This window comes from Syngnathus typhle, linkage group LG5 (assembly GCF_033458585.1).
Source record: "Syngnathus typhle isolate RoL2023-S1 ecotype Sweden linkage group LG5, RoL_Styp_1.0, whole genome shotgun sequence".
NCBI lineage: Eukaryota > Metazoa > Chordata > Actinopteri > Syngnathiformes > Syngnathidae > Syngnathus > Syngnathus typhle.
In genome coordinates, this window is record NC_083742.1 from 13089603 (window position 1) to 13103870 (window position 14268).

At 40.1% G+C, this 14268-nt stretch overlaps 1 protein-coding gene across 2 annotated transcripts; it reads left to right on the forward strand.

Annotated features, from left to right (window-relative positions):
- Positions 1-1520: 1520 nt before the first annotated feature.
- Positions 1521-12825, forward strand: rasef (RAS and EF-hand domain containing). 2 transcript variants are annotated; one of them, XM_061278817.1, is made up of 18 exons: positions 1521-1829; positions 2892-3236; positions 5127-5273; positions 5341-5431; positions 6272-6367; positions 6721-6798; positions 6883-6998; positions 8694-8762; positions 8842-8908; positions 9043-9128; positions 9774-10071; positions 10308-10502; positions 10596-10746; positions 11033-11114; positions 11186-11300; positions 11486-11593; positions 11867-11946; positions 12086-12825. In XM_061278817.1, the coding sequence occupies exons 1-18, from the start codon at positions 1633-1635 to the stop codon at positions 12186-12188; spliced, it is 2424 nt and encodes an 807-aa protein (XP_061134801.1). In that variant the 5' UTR covers positions 1521-1632; the 3' UTR covers positions 12189-12825. The 2 variants fall into 2 exon arrangements, with proteins under 2 accessions (XP_061134801.1, XP_061134802.1); XM_061278818.1 differs by having other exon boundaries at positions 1525-1829; positions 11870-11946.
- Positions 12826-14268: the final 1443 nt, after the last annotated feature.

Here is a 14268-nt window from a genome sequence, read left to right on the forward strand (position 1 = left end):
CACTGGCCCACGGCTTTAGGCCCAAAAGCTTTGCTCCCCACAAATTCTGTTTTATAAACAAGTCAATCTCTAGTTAAAATGATAAAAGTATTATAGTCGTATTTTTCCGCTTTTTCTGCTTCAGCATTGTGCTGCACATATTGTAGAAGGACAACACTTGGGCACCTTTGGCAAATCAACTAAATGCGCGCCTCGCTCATGGTTTTCTGATTTTAAGATATTCAACTGAAAACAATAGAGTCTAGAAAATCAAACAGATCCACACTTTAGACAATGGGATTTTTTTTTCTCAACTTGGTCAATAAAGCGTTGACAACAAGTTAAGACTCAAATCGACATCCCGCCCCAAAAGTCCCAATGAAACAGAAGTAGTCCACTTTTGCAAAGTCATCACCACATCACATTAGCGCGGAAACCTGAAACGGCTCACTGTTGTCTAGGGTCTCTCTTAGCACACAGTGCCTTGTGTTTGGTCTACTAATTAATTTGGCACCCTGAGCCACAGAGCCATGGCACTGCGAGTCATGAGTCTGTCGCTCTGGAGTGGAGGGAAGTGGCTCTATTCAGCTTGTAGGTAGAAAAAATGGAATATTTGAAAATTACTCTTTGGCCTTGGCAGATGTCTGGCTTTACTGGGAGCTTCTGTTTGAAACGTTTAGATGGGTGAATGTTGAGAGGTTATGTCACTGCCACATGGCATGTTCTCATGGCGTAAGCACATCCAGCGTGGTGGCGAACACGTGCACCACCCTGGACAAACAACATGTCGTCAGATAATCCTGAGACCACGTATATCCTGCAGCAGTCGTCTCTCTTTGTGACATCCTGTAGAAAAATTACTTTTCTGGGTTCTTTGCAATCAGCAGCAATAATCAGGTGTAAAAAAGACTAAATGAACATGTTGGCCATGGAAGGAAAAGCCATCCGTTGCTGAGTGTCTATTGTGATGTCACTTGTTGCAAGGCAAATTTCATAGAGCTCGATCGTAACTGCCCTCAGGCCATTGTAAAAATCGGCATTAATTAATAATTAACAATTAATCATTGTGAGCATTACTAGCAACAAGAGACCAAAAACAAAAAAATCTGTGGCAATTTTGAGACACTTGTTCTTGGGGGCAAACATGATGGTGCACTGTGAATGCTACCTAGCAACGAGTGACAATAAATTGACAAGAAAACCAATCTTTGGCAATTTTGAGGCACTTGGGCCAAACATTACTGTGCCCCATTCCAGCGAGCCATCTGTATTGACATAACGGTTAAAAATAAGCACTTTCTCATGTTTAAACGGGAGCCCATTGGTGGTGACTTTGTGTATGATAAACAAGGAGCTATTGGAAGCTAATGGCAATAATAAATGAAGAAATGCAGACGAGCCAAGACTCTCACTTTGGTTTGCCTGCAGGGTTTCTTAAAATGTCTTTTTCATGGACATTTTAATCATAGAAAGTGTTCCCATCAGGAGGGTCCACATGTGATGAGTTAAGAGGAAGCACATGAGTGGGATGGCTCATATAAAAAGCCAGCGCATCATTTTTATTTGCCATGTCGAGGTATTTTGAAAGTTCATGCATGGAGACTCCAGCAACTGCAGGACTGTTTTGAGTAAGACAAACAAAAAGGCATAAAGATGGCAACGGCATCAGCAAGAGCCTTGTCGGAACGTCGACGAAGCTCGCTTTTCCAAAGCCGCAATGAGTTAGATTATGAAAAACTGACGAGGAAAGACTCTTCCACTTCAACAGATATTGGCGGTGACAGCGGAACATTCCAAGATCAAGAAGATGGCCTGGACAACGTTGGTCTCAAGGAAACCGTCAAAGCCAGGTCAGAGAATGTAATATTTAAAATATAATACCATTTGGTTAGCAACAAATGGCCACACAAAAATAATAATGCATTTGTAGGTTGGATGTCATATTTGTTTAACTTGTCTTTAACTTGTCATTGCTGTTTACTTTATATTATTGCTGTGTTGTGGTTGTTTTTTGTAATGGTTTTTATTGACTTTGCACCTGCTTTGGGAGAAGTAACAGAATAAAAGGTTACTTTCTTGTCCTCATCAAGCTGTTTAGAGAATGAATTAATGAATTAATTAATAATCAATTAATATTAATCAATAGTAACATCTTGGGATTTTAAAACATGACAAATATGAAAGATGCCGTTTGTGGCAATTCGCAAATATTTTGCATTGAAGGAAAAAATAATTTCCATCAATGCCCATAATATACCCCTTTCTCCTAAGAATTCTCAAAAGAGCGCAATATTGGGAATGGCTAAGATCCTTCGCAGAATTCTCCAATTCCAGAACATCACGTCAGAACACGGGTCATCTGTTTTCTGGGTTTAATCACATGACAAAGCAAGCCAAGGGCGTTCTGACGTCAATTTCTGTAGACAGCAGGTGTCAGGCAGCGCACTGCCAAGATGCTGCGCCCTAGAAGCATGAAAACGGGTTAATCAATCAGATTGATTCCAATTGCACCAAAGCACTATACATCGGAATGCGACATTTAGATTAGCAGAGGCACTATATTAAAACGTTTTTTTTGTGTGTTTCCGGTGATGACTTCCTCTTCAATTAAAAAAAAAATCCATTATCTTCTATTACTGAGTTTTTTCCCCCAATAGATTTTTTTTATTTACTTTGCGTCCCAAAAAAAGAAACTTGACTCAATTTATTGACTTATTTTAATCCTCAAGAGGGAGGGAATAAGCCCAGAGGCTTGTGAACACGCCTCACGCACACACACGTACACACAGGTACAGTGATAGTTGATGGTGGCTTACCTGAGTGTGAGAGTACACACTTCATTGGGGGTGTTTTGGACGAAAACCGAGAGGAATTAACGTGTTTGTTTATTATTTATTTTCCCACCACCTCAGTGTGCCACGTCCCAAGGTGATGAGCGCCGAGGAACGTGAGCGTCTGCGCGCACTTTTCGACACCTATGACACGGACGGGTCGGGCAGCATTGAGCGCGACGAGTTCTTCACCATCTGCACCGAGCTGCAAGTTAGTCCCAGCGAGGCTGAGCGCCTCTTCAACCGCTTGGACGTGGATAAGGACGGTACCATCACGCTGCCTGAGTTCATCAGCGGCTTCCACGAGCGACACCGCATGGACGTGGCGCAGGAGCCGAGACAGGAGGAGGACGATGACGAGCCGTGCGAAGTCGCCTGGGAAGACTTCGAGGCCCGGCTGGGGGAGCAGAGCAAGTTCATACCCAAGTCAGTACAGCCATCGGCACTATCGTCGATTTCAGACAAATACTCAAACACTCATGCAAGCAATACCTATCCTACGCTTTAGGTTTACTGAATTTGTAATAATCATAATGAATTATTTTTCTGCACTTTATTTGAATAGTTAATGTAATTACCTTTTACATTCTACATTTGGAATCAGACTAACGTTGTCAAAATAGACAGGTCATTTTTTTTTTTTCAACTTCCTCAGATGACAATGTAAAAAGTTGATAGATGGAGAGCTGCGAAGACATCTGTGGTTGAATTCTTGACTAAAATGGTGGGGACTTTGAAGACAGACACAACTTCATGTCAACAGATTTGGAGAAGCAAGATATTCCCCATCCATTATTTGTGGCAAACATTTTGTCACGTGGCAGTCTCAAAATTTCTGCCTAATGTAAAAACACGTACAGGGATGAGGGTTTTGTTGTTGTTAGCTCAATTACCATTTTTCATTCGTCAGTGCACAAAGTTAGCAAAATATATCAAAATATTCTCTTCAATAAAATCATGGATCAGAAATAGCTTGCATTTCTCAATCTGCTCATGTTAATCATGCCTGGTTCATGTTTTTCCATGCCACTGCTGTCTCTGATATTTCTTTTTGGATATTTATTTGTAAGACGCCAAGCTCTCAGTTCATCGGGTTCCGAACGGTGATTAACTTCACATCTCTACATTTACATTTTTCATATGACATCATCTGCAGAGGTTGAACAAAGTAACAAGCCTAGTTTGACAATGTAAGGCGAAGACTGGCGATACCTGTTTCCAAATGTAAGAAGGGAAAGTAGAAAGTTGTCTGAAAAATACATATTCAAGTACAGATACGTGAAAACCTACTTAAATCTACTTAAGTGCAGTAACAAAGTATTTCTTTCTATTCTTCTTCACCATGAGTCACTTTGGACTGCTATTGTGACATTATGTATTCTATATGCAGCACTCTATTTGTTCTTCACCAAAGTTGATAGAAAAATAAGAAGTATTTGTGCCAAGGATTCTTAACTTGCTGTATCCCACCTTCTTGTGTGATGTGATTGGCTAAGATTGGATAGTCTTGTATGTCAATCATTAGGTGGATGTTGAATCTTGCAGTACTTAATTTTCGGACAACTAACGGTGAAGCCTAACTGGGTTTTATTGACTGACTGTTGAATATACCTCGAAGCTACATCACATGTTGGTGCTATCCCAACATTCCTCTCTTACCACAATCTGCTATGACCCAATGCTCAAAATCATTGGTTTGGCGATGCAATTTTTCTGGATTATGTGTGTGTGTGTGTGTGTGTGTGTGGGAGTGTGTGCGCGAGCCCCAGGAGGCCTGACATGGGACGGCAGTGCTGCGCTTTTGGAGAACATTGATTGTCACAGCGGTCGTGTGTGTGATGCACACGCACTAAAGCCGCTCGCTCTCTTTATTCCCGGTCAGCTGAGAGAAGACATTTGGACAAAGATGAGTTTGTGCGTCCATGAGGGAAGAAATAAATGTTACATATAAAGGGGAGGCCTGAACGTTTTCTCTGGTCATATCGCAGAACAACACTTATCGTGTCGACTTGGGCTTTGGTATGTTTGTGTGTGTTCTTGGTCGTAGAAAACAAGCGTACGCCGCGAGCTGTTGACTGACGGCGGCCATGTCTGTGTACTCAGCCCGCCCTGTCAGTCAACACGCTACGTGGCATTCTTCGATGCGCTATGAATACTACATACACTAAATGCTCCATTAGGCACAGACAGGAAATCAAACTCAGAGACAAATGGGAAATATCAATGACTCATTATGGCAGGTTTTTTATAATTGTGGCAGTAAACCTCACCAGATTCATGAATGAGAACATCAAGTGTTAATTTTTCCCATTGCAGACACGATCTAGTGGCGACATTGTATCAGAACATCAGCGTGAATGAGCCCAGGCTCATTCCTCAGCTGGAGAAAGTTCTGCAAAGCTTCGTCAAGGAGATCAAACAACAGAATGCCGAAATGGAGAACCTGGCACTTGCCATCAGGCGGTAAGTGATACACACACACACACACACACACATACACACACTTGAAGTGACAATGTTGTTGTAAAAGAGCACAGGATCAAGCGTCCATGCAGCTGAGTGAGATGGAGGAGGAGATGGACCAACGCATTCACATCACAGAGAGGAAAACGCGTGAGCAGGTGGGACGCTTCATTAGGTACACTAGCAACATCATGCCATGGCATCAAAATAATTGATTGAAACTGTCAGGGAGCAATTCAATTAACAATAACCTCAGTTTCAGTTTTTACCACTTGTATGACAGTCAATATTATTACATTTAAATTTGAAATGTTGCCGTTGCAATTATGGTGTTGCAAATATTTTGATCACCTTGAGCTGCAATGTTTTTCTCTACAAAGATGCACTGAGCAGTTCGATCAATTCGTCCCTTACGTCAGACCAAAAGGACTGATCTGAGATCAGATTGCTGATGAAATAAACAGGGCTGCTCCTTTACTATAAGAAGCATGACATCATTTACATCGGTGTAAACCAAGTAAAACATTTGTCATTGAGAAACTATTTATTATTCTTTATTCGTGGAGTTGATTTCATCCTTTTAAGTCTTTCTTTTATTTCTTTTTACACTTTCATTCTATTATAAATGAGAATTAAACATCCATAATAATTATCCTTGCACGTATTGCACAGGCAAACGCAACCATCCTTAACATGAATAAAGTAACTTAGTTTATTGAAAAGTGAAATAATGTAGGATCCCTATCAGCGTGTGTACATACTGACTTATGTAAGCGTAGCACATGGACTCAGCTGACTCAGGGGCTGCTGTTTGCTTTGTGACACGCCAAATTGGAGCCCACTTCTTTTTGACAAGGCTTATCAGTTTTTCCAAAGCAGGAACAGGTGAACGTGTCACAGGACTACTACACCGAATGCTCCTTTCATTCCAAGAATTTGGGAAAGAAAGTGTAAATGATTGCTGTCATTGTTGTTGCTGTTTTGTTTTTTGTGTATAGGAAAAGAAGCGAGGGGAGAAGGAGCTTAATGAGTTGCGAAGGACTTATGAAATGGAAGTGTGTGAGCTCCAGTGTAAGATCCAGAGGATGCAAATGGTAACCAGTCTTTTTTTTTTTCTTAAAGTAAAAATATCAACTCCTTGACAAAAGTTATAATAGTTGATTGACATGTTTTCTTAAACGGGAGCCTGGGAAAAGCGTAGCAAATATTTGGAAGGCGTTTTCGATGGCCCGATATATTGAAAAAAAAATGAACAGAAAGGAATAACCATTTTTTTATGAAAAAAAAGTTGTGAAAGTGAAAATCATACAGACACAAAGGTGATATATTTTATGACTGCTGTATCGCCAAAATAACCACACACAAAAATTAACTAATTAGCGTAGTAGCTTACTAATGATTTTCTTACGGTTCCTTTAATGTGATCTAACCAAAACGTGGAGCACAGATCGAGGAGAAGTACAAGAACATCACAGTGAAGGATGAGAGTCAGGCCCTGAAAAAGAAGATTAATGAGCTCACGCTGGTAAGACTGCTGCAAGCAACCTTTTCTTTTTTTTGTATTGTTCTTTAATTACTATCGCATTCAGTATTGCATCTCTGCACGTAGGAGAATCAGCGGATTAAACAGGAGCTTCTCAAGTCTCAAACCAAAGTGGCCTGTCTACAGAGTGACATGGATTCGCTCAAGACCGAGCTCACCGATCAGAGCATCAACTATGAAAGGTCATTCATTGCATGAGGGTTTTTGGGTTTTTTTTGCTTGTCTGTATTATAGTTGCCACATTTATGAACAGTGATGTTAGCATAGATGCTAACATAACATATGTCCTGGTCAGTTGAAATTGTTAAAATTTAAATTGTAGACAACAACACAAGGTAACAAAGCTGTATTCATAAGCCAAAAAAGTCCTTGTTTTTGTTAGTACAGACGCTAGCGCTAACCCACTGATCCACCAATATTAAAGATCACTACAGAAGGGCATAAAGACAAAATTACTAGAAATAGGATTGTTCAGAATGGGGTGTAATGATGCAGATGAGATGCGTTTCCTCTCACTTTTGACCACGACAGTCTACATGCATTTGGGGCAGTGACCCACCAAATTCAACAGATGGAGCTTTAATGAAAAAAAAAAAAGCTCTCACCTTTATAGTGCATTACTGCTATCTAAAGGGCTGAAATGGAATAGCAATCCATCAAGCCAGTCAGGTGGTTATATATGTTCAAGACATTTTTTTTTTACCTTGATGGAGAATACCTCAATCTCTTGTATAACCCTGAGTCATTGAGGGTCAGAGACAGACAAAACGGTGTCCTCTTTTTTTTCTTTTTGTCACTGGGCGAAACAGGATATCCTGGAACAAGCACAGGCCCACAGTGTGTGGTTGCTTGGCAACACAACACAGCACAGACAGAACGCTTCGCCTTGGTCTTGTTTTTCTTATCATAAATGATACGCACAGCTGCTTAGTGGAGCCACCGATGACCTCAATTTGATTGACACAAAATCATGTGATTCATGCTCATTAGACAGTTAGGTAACACACGTTACGTAAATACGTAAGTTTGATCTAATGCATCTCCATACAATTTGAAAAGAATGTATTATTATTATTATATTTGTTTTAAGAAAAAAAAACATTGAAATGAATCAGGAAAAATAAAATGAAATGTAACAATTTTAGGAAGTTTTCAGAAAATATAATGCAATGGTAAAAACACTTGAGAAAAAAAATCAAGTAATCAGATCAAGTTTTCAGAAACTACAATAGTTTTAGAAGCAATAAATAAAGTGTAGATAAATTGTAGATAACTACACAAACAACCATAATTATTGGCTTGCACTTATCAATATCAACATGATCAGTATTTAGATGAATAAATAAATAAATAAAGAATGTATTATTATTATTATATTTGTTTTGAAAAAAAAAAACATTGAAATGAATCAGGAAAAATAAAATGAAATGTAACAATTTTAGGAAGTTTTCAGAAAATATAATGCAATGGTAAAAACACTTGAGAAAAAAAAAATCAAGTAATCAGATCAAGTTTTCAGAAACTACAATTGTTTTAGAAGCAATAAATAAAGTGTAGATAAATTGTAGATAACTACACAAACAACCATAATTATTGGCTTACACTTATCAATATCAACATGATCAGTATTTAGATATATCTGACCAATAGAAACACACCTTTTTTTTCTTACACCAAAAAAATATTCTCACAAATATTTCGGGTCACATTTCAAAAGAATTTGGCAAACTTTTGTAGGCACCACAGTCATTTTCAAAGAGTAAAATTCTCAATATCCGACTGTTTCTATGTAGCCTGAAAGATGTTAATTGTACATCATGATCGGATTACCAACAAATATGACTATTTATTTAGTATTTAACTTATGGTAATTGCAGAGACGAGGAACTAATGAAACAGTTTTCTGAGGAGCGAGAAATCCTGGAGAGCCAGATTGAGATCCTACAGTATGTGCCACACACACATAACAAATTGCATCAGACACAATATTGTAAAAATAATCATCCTTTTTCTGCGTGTGAAAAGGGAAGCCAACAGGAAGCTCCATGACAGCAATGACGGTTTGAGAACTGCTTTGGAGAGGACCACCAAGGTAGGGGAAAGGGGTGGGGAGAATATTTCTGACATTGTTTTGACCTGCCCCATGATTTTAAATATCAGAAGTGGTTCTTGGAATATTATTTTGGTTGATTTTGCTTAACAGTGCTGTGTACGTGTGTGTTACAGTCAAGTATGAGCGGGTCATCAAGTGCCACAAAGGACAGAAACAGAAGTAAAAGCTTCGCCTACCCTTCGCCGCACGCTCTGGAGAGGTGACATTGAATTTCTTGCTATAAATGTCATCCTGGTGCCGGTTTTCCAGGTTGAATATTTTATTTATTTATTATTTTGAGGGAGGTTCATTAAATAAATAAATATTATAATTGTATTTTAAGGAGTCTACCACAACCCCTTATAAAGTCATCCAGTAGTGTCCCGCGGAAAGTTGGGGAAATTTTTGTTTGACCTGTGGACACAAAATTGTGTGGACATGTCCATTATAACAGGTTGCATGGAGAAGTCTCAAAAACCCAGACCTTGTAATTGAACAACAATAAGTCAGCCGTTGTGGTCTTCAACTTTGACAAACTCCTAGTGGAAAACTTACTGAAGTGAATTGCAGTCACAAGCAGGTTTCTAAGACAGATGGCCAACTTTAAAGTGTCAAGCTTTTTTTGCCAATATCATGTTTTCAAAGTCCAATGCCCATGTTGGTGGTTTGCCATGAGAAAGCAAGCGCAAGGGCCCATTGAGTTGCACCTTTAATTACTTTTAATACTGAAGCAGTTTCCATGCAAAATGTTTTGTGTACTTAAGCATTCAAACCTGATGAACCAGTTTGCTAAAGAACCCTCCAACCACTCAACATGATATCATCCTTTTATTGTTAATGCTTTTTTTCCCGTTCCTCTCTTCAGGTTATGCCAGCGCGTCGACGACTTCACCATTTACAGCCGGCGACCCAGCACTGACTCACTAGCCCTGGCATTATGCGATCCGGGCCTGAAACGGCGGAACAGCAGCGAGTGCGAGGAGGACAGCCTGCCCGAGATCTACATGGACAGTGGCCTGTCCACACTGCGAGGCTCGCACGGCGGATACGACTCGGAGCAGGAGGTCAAAGGCCTGGAAGAGGAGGAGGCGGAGGAGGAAGAGGAGAGCGTGACCAAGAAAACGGAGATGTTTGTCGCGAAAAACTTGATCGAGGAGATCGAGGTGAGGAATTTATTCTCCAAATGTGCATTGTTGTCTACGCACTTGAATTCCATCCATTTTCTATCGAGCTTGCCGGAACAGATGATACACAACTGAGTTTCTTGCTTTCTCATCCAAAAAACATTTGAATAACACTTTGTGGTACGTGTAGTGCTAACCCAGATGAGAGTGAGGGCCCCAGGTATTCTTAAATGTGTATGTCTGATATTTTCTTGTTTTCCAATTTGACACTGCAGCTGGCAGAGACTCAAGATGGCGAGTCAGCGTTTGGCTCTGACACCAGCTCCGTTCTGGACTGGAAGCCGTCCGAAGCAGTTCGGACCCCATCTGAACCCGTTCAGACCCCGTCCGAGCCTGTTCGGATACCCGCAAACCCAGCCACCCCCACCGCGACGCACACCCGAAAAGCCATCAGCGCCATCAATGTGCAGGTCAGACTCATGGACCAAATTTGACCTAAATAGTATGGAATGCTTGAAGCTCTGATAAAGGACAGTATGACGTTTCCATGTTGTTGTCCTTAGAGGGAGGAAAAGGAAGGTGGCCACTTGGGCTACATGACGTCGGAGAAGGCTTACAGAATTGTAATGGCCGGAGACGCCGCGGTGGGCAAGTCCAGCTTCCTGCTGCGCCTCTGCAAGAACGAGTTCAAATTCAACTCTAACGCAACCCTCGGTGAGGTTCAAAGCAATGCTAAGCGCTAAGCTGACCTAAAAGCTAAGAAGCATAACTTTGTTGTAAAATCATAACACGTATTAATTTCACCTTAAAGTGACAGCTAAGGAAAAAAATGGTTTGTAGATGGGCATCTACTATTTTTTGAATCAGTGATCGCAGTAAACCAACCAGGACATGGTTTTTATTTTGGTTTGTTTTTTTGATTAGGCTATATATGTTATTATTATTATTATTATATTGCTTTGTGATTTGATTTTTTGTGTGTTTGTTTTTTACTATTTAGGCGTCGATTTCCAAATGAAGACGTTCATGGTAGACGGAGAGCCCACTCTGTTACAAATTTGGGACACCGCGGGACAGGAGAGGTGTGTGTGTATGCTTATGTCTGTCCGTGTGTTTGTGTATCATGTTATCATGAGAGTTCTGTTGTGTCCAGATTCCGCAGTATTGCCAAGTCTTACTTCCGGCGAGCTGATGGTGTTCTGCTGCTGTATGACGTGACATGTGAGAAGAGCTTCTTAAACGTGAGGGAGTGGGTCGACATGATTGAGGTAAACGCCAAACGTCTGACTTTCACTTCCCAATCTCCTTTGCATTCTTACTATATCCTTGTTTCTTCCTTTTTATACAAGCAGCAGATGTGTAAGTGTTACCAGGGTAGTCTTTTGTGTGTTGTGTGATAGTGATGAAGCTTTGCTATGATTTGTGGTGATGTTTTGTGCATGTGCGTATACAGGACATGGGTCAGGAGGATGTCCCCATCATGCTGGTGGGTAACAAATGTGACCTCAGGCAAGGGGCAGCCAACTGTGTGCCCACCAGCTACGGCGAGAAACTGGCAATGGTGATGATCACGATTATTGTCATGACACACATATAGTGAACAATCGCCATTTGTTAGGAATCGAGATCAAGCACCGATGTGAGGAGCAAGAATCCAATTGCCTCGTATCAAAAGGGTTGTAATTGCAATTATTATATACATACATGGACAGACGTAGTGTTTTATGTAATTATTGACCAATCTTGAGTGTTGAAAAAGGCTTCTACTTTTTTATGGTGCAACGTTTGAACAGAGATGCTTCTTGAATTCCGCATGTCTTTATGTTTCTGCAAGCAGACCTACAACACGCTGTTCTGTGAAACCAGTGCCAAAGATGGCTCCAATATCCTGGAAGCTGTGCTGCATCTTGCCAGGTAAAGGTTTTGCCGCCTTCCAGAATTCTACAACCACATACGTATCTTCACATACGTGTTTTGGGAGGCTGATTTTTTTTTCGTTTATTTTTATTATTATTTTTTAACTTTCTTATTTGTTTATTGTCTTGTAACTAAGGCAAGTGACCAAACATTCTAAGTTGGACGAGACAGGTTTTCGCCAGTCTCTGCCCAAATTGGATGCTCCCAGGAAAAAGCCCAACTTCTCCTGCTGCAACTGATCCACTTGTCAGGTCTGGATTTCAAGCGACCTACTCATTGGGTCTGGATTTATTTTTATTTTTTTAAATCAAGGAAGACAAAATGCAGCATTAGGAACAAAAACTTTGTTGTGAAGACATTTGAAGTGACGGTTGGAAGTAAAGCGAAGCACATCTACTCAACACAACTGCAAGTTCTGTCACTTGTGTGAAGATGACACTGTTTACTGAACTTTTTAAAGGTGTTTGGAACCCTTGCGTTCATCTCATGTTGCTATTTACTTATTTGCCATCACTTTCTGCACTTTGTAGATCCTACGGATGAGATCTAACAGCTTTAAGAAAGATGTGAAAGTATGCTAAAGTGTATGACATGTTGTTTATTATGGAAAGAGAAGGCTTTATTGGGTTGTTTTATGGCAATAAGCTCAACTTTCCTTTAAAATGTCTTCTTCATTGCACCAGAGCAAAATGTCTGAAATTGACATTTTTACACTTTAGAAAATGTTTTAGTCAACCTACTGTTAATATGATTGTTGCCCTACAGTGTTACATGAGTATAGTTGATGAATTTATCAAGTGAAAAGTTGAATCCTTTTTTTTGCTGTTGTATTAAAATGTGTCTTAAAAAGAACAAAAAATAAATAAACATAATATGTATGAGTTATTATTTTCTATCATGTAACACAAGCTCTATATTTAATTCTGTCACGCCCAGCCTTCTGGTAACTCCGCCTGTCACACACCCCACCAATCGAGCCAAATCACGCATACCTGCGACTGGCTTGATTGACCGGGCTATTTAAACCGTGCTAGCAGGACTCTCTTTGTCAGTCTGTTCCATGATGCTACCCATACGGTCACGGCTCAGACTGACCAACTAAACCAGCGGAAGACGTCAGCACGCTCTACCGGTTGGGACGCACCGTCAGTACCCTGGTTCCCGAGCTCCGCACGCTGACGGAGATCAATCAGGTACTTTGGTGCTTTCGGCAGTGCTGATGTTCAAACTGTAATGTTATAATGACTTGCAATAATTAGTTTCATAAACACTTAAACTTGGTCTAGTACTGGAGTTTAGATGGTCGTCATGGAAATACTTGGAACACTTGGTTTGTTTGTTTTATAAGGTGTCCAAACCTGTGTGCAAAGTTCTTGCCTTGCTCAGTATGCAATGGCCCTACAGATTTGAAATATCTATTCAAATCAAAGTTCAATATTTTTTTTCTGCAACCTGAACATTTTGTGGAAAACACAAAGGGTTCAGGCTGCAGGCAGCAGATATCCAGATGGTTTTGTTGTGAGCATATGTGTTGTCACACGCGATCTTCAAGCCAGCCAAGCGGAAACTATTGAATAGTGCTTGCCAAGTGGCTGGAACGGGGCCTGTAAGTAAGGGGTCACTGGCTCAAAACCCCCAACCAAGTGACCCCCCCTTTGCAACAGCGTGCCTCTAATAAACACGTAATGCATGTAAACTGAAACAATATGTACAGTTTGAAATGGTACGTGTTTATTTGAATTGGCTTCAGCGCTTTGGAAAAAAACAAATGAGCACATCAAGTTTTTTTTCCCCTCGACTGCTTTCCTGTTAGCATCATCAAGGCTTTTTTTTTATTTGTCAATAACATATGTTCATTTTACATCAGTGACGTGCGTGTGTGTTCACATTGTATCTTTTTTCAGGTTGAAAAAAAATAGCTGACGAACAATAACTTTGAGTGTTTTTTATGGTCCAAATTCCCCAAAATGCATAATGTTAAATTAAATGACTAACCTTTATGTGGAAAAATATATACAACAAAATTAGTCCGTAGTCATCCTCATTGAATTGTTGAACCACTCTCATGCAATACCGTTTATCAACAGCGGAGGGCAGCATCCACCACATTCCCTACATAAATGGCTTTACAACCTTACACTTGCTCCATGTATTTATGATGGAATATTGCAAAAAACTAAGTTAAGTTACTGCTAAATGTAGTTAATCAGTTAGCTAGTTAGCTAGTGAGTTAGTTAAATTACTCACTAAATACAAAATATTTATAGTTAAGCAGAATAAAGAGAATATCACATTTGCAGTAGAAAAAAAACATTGTAT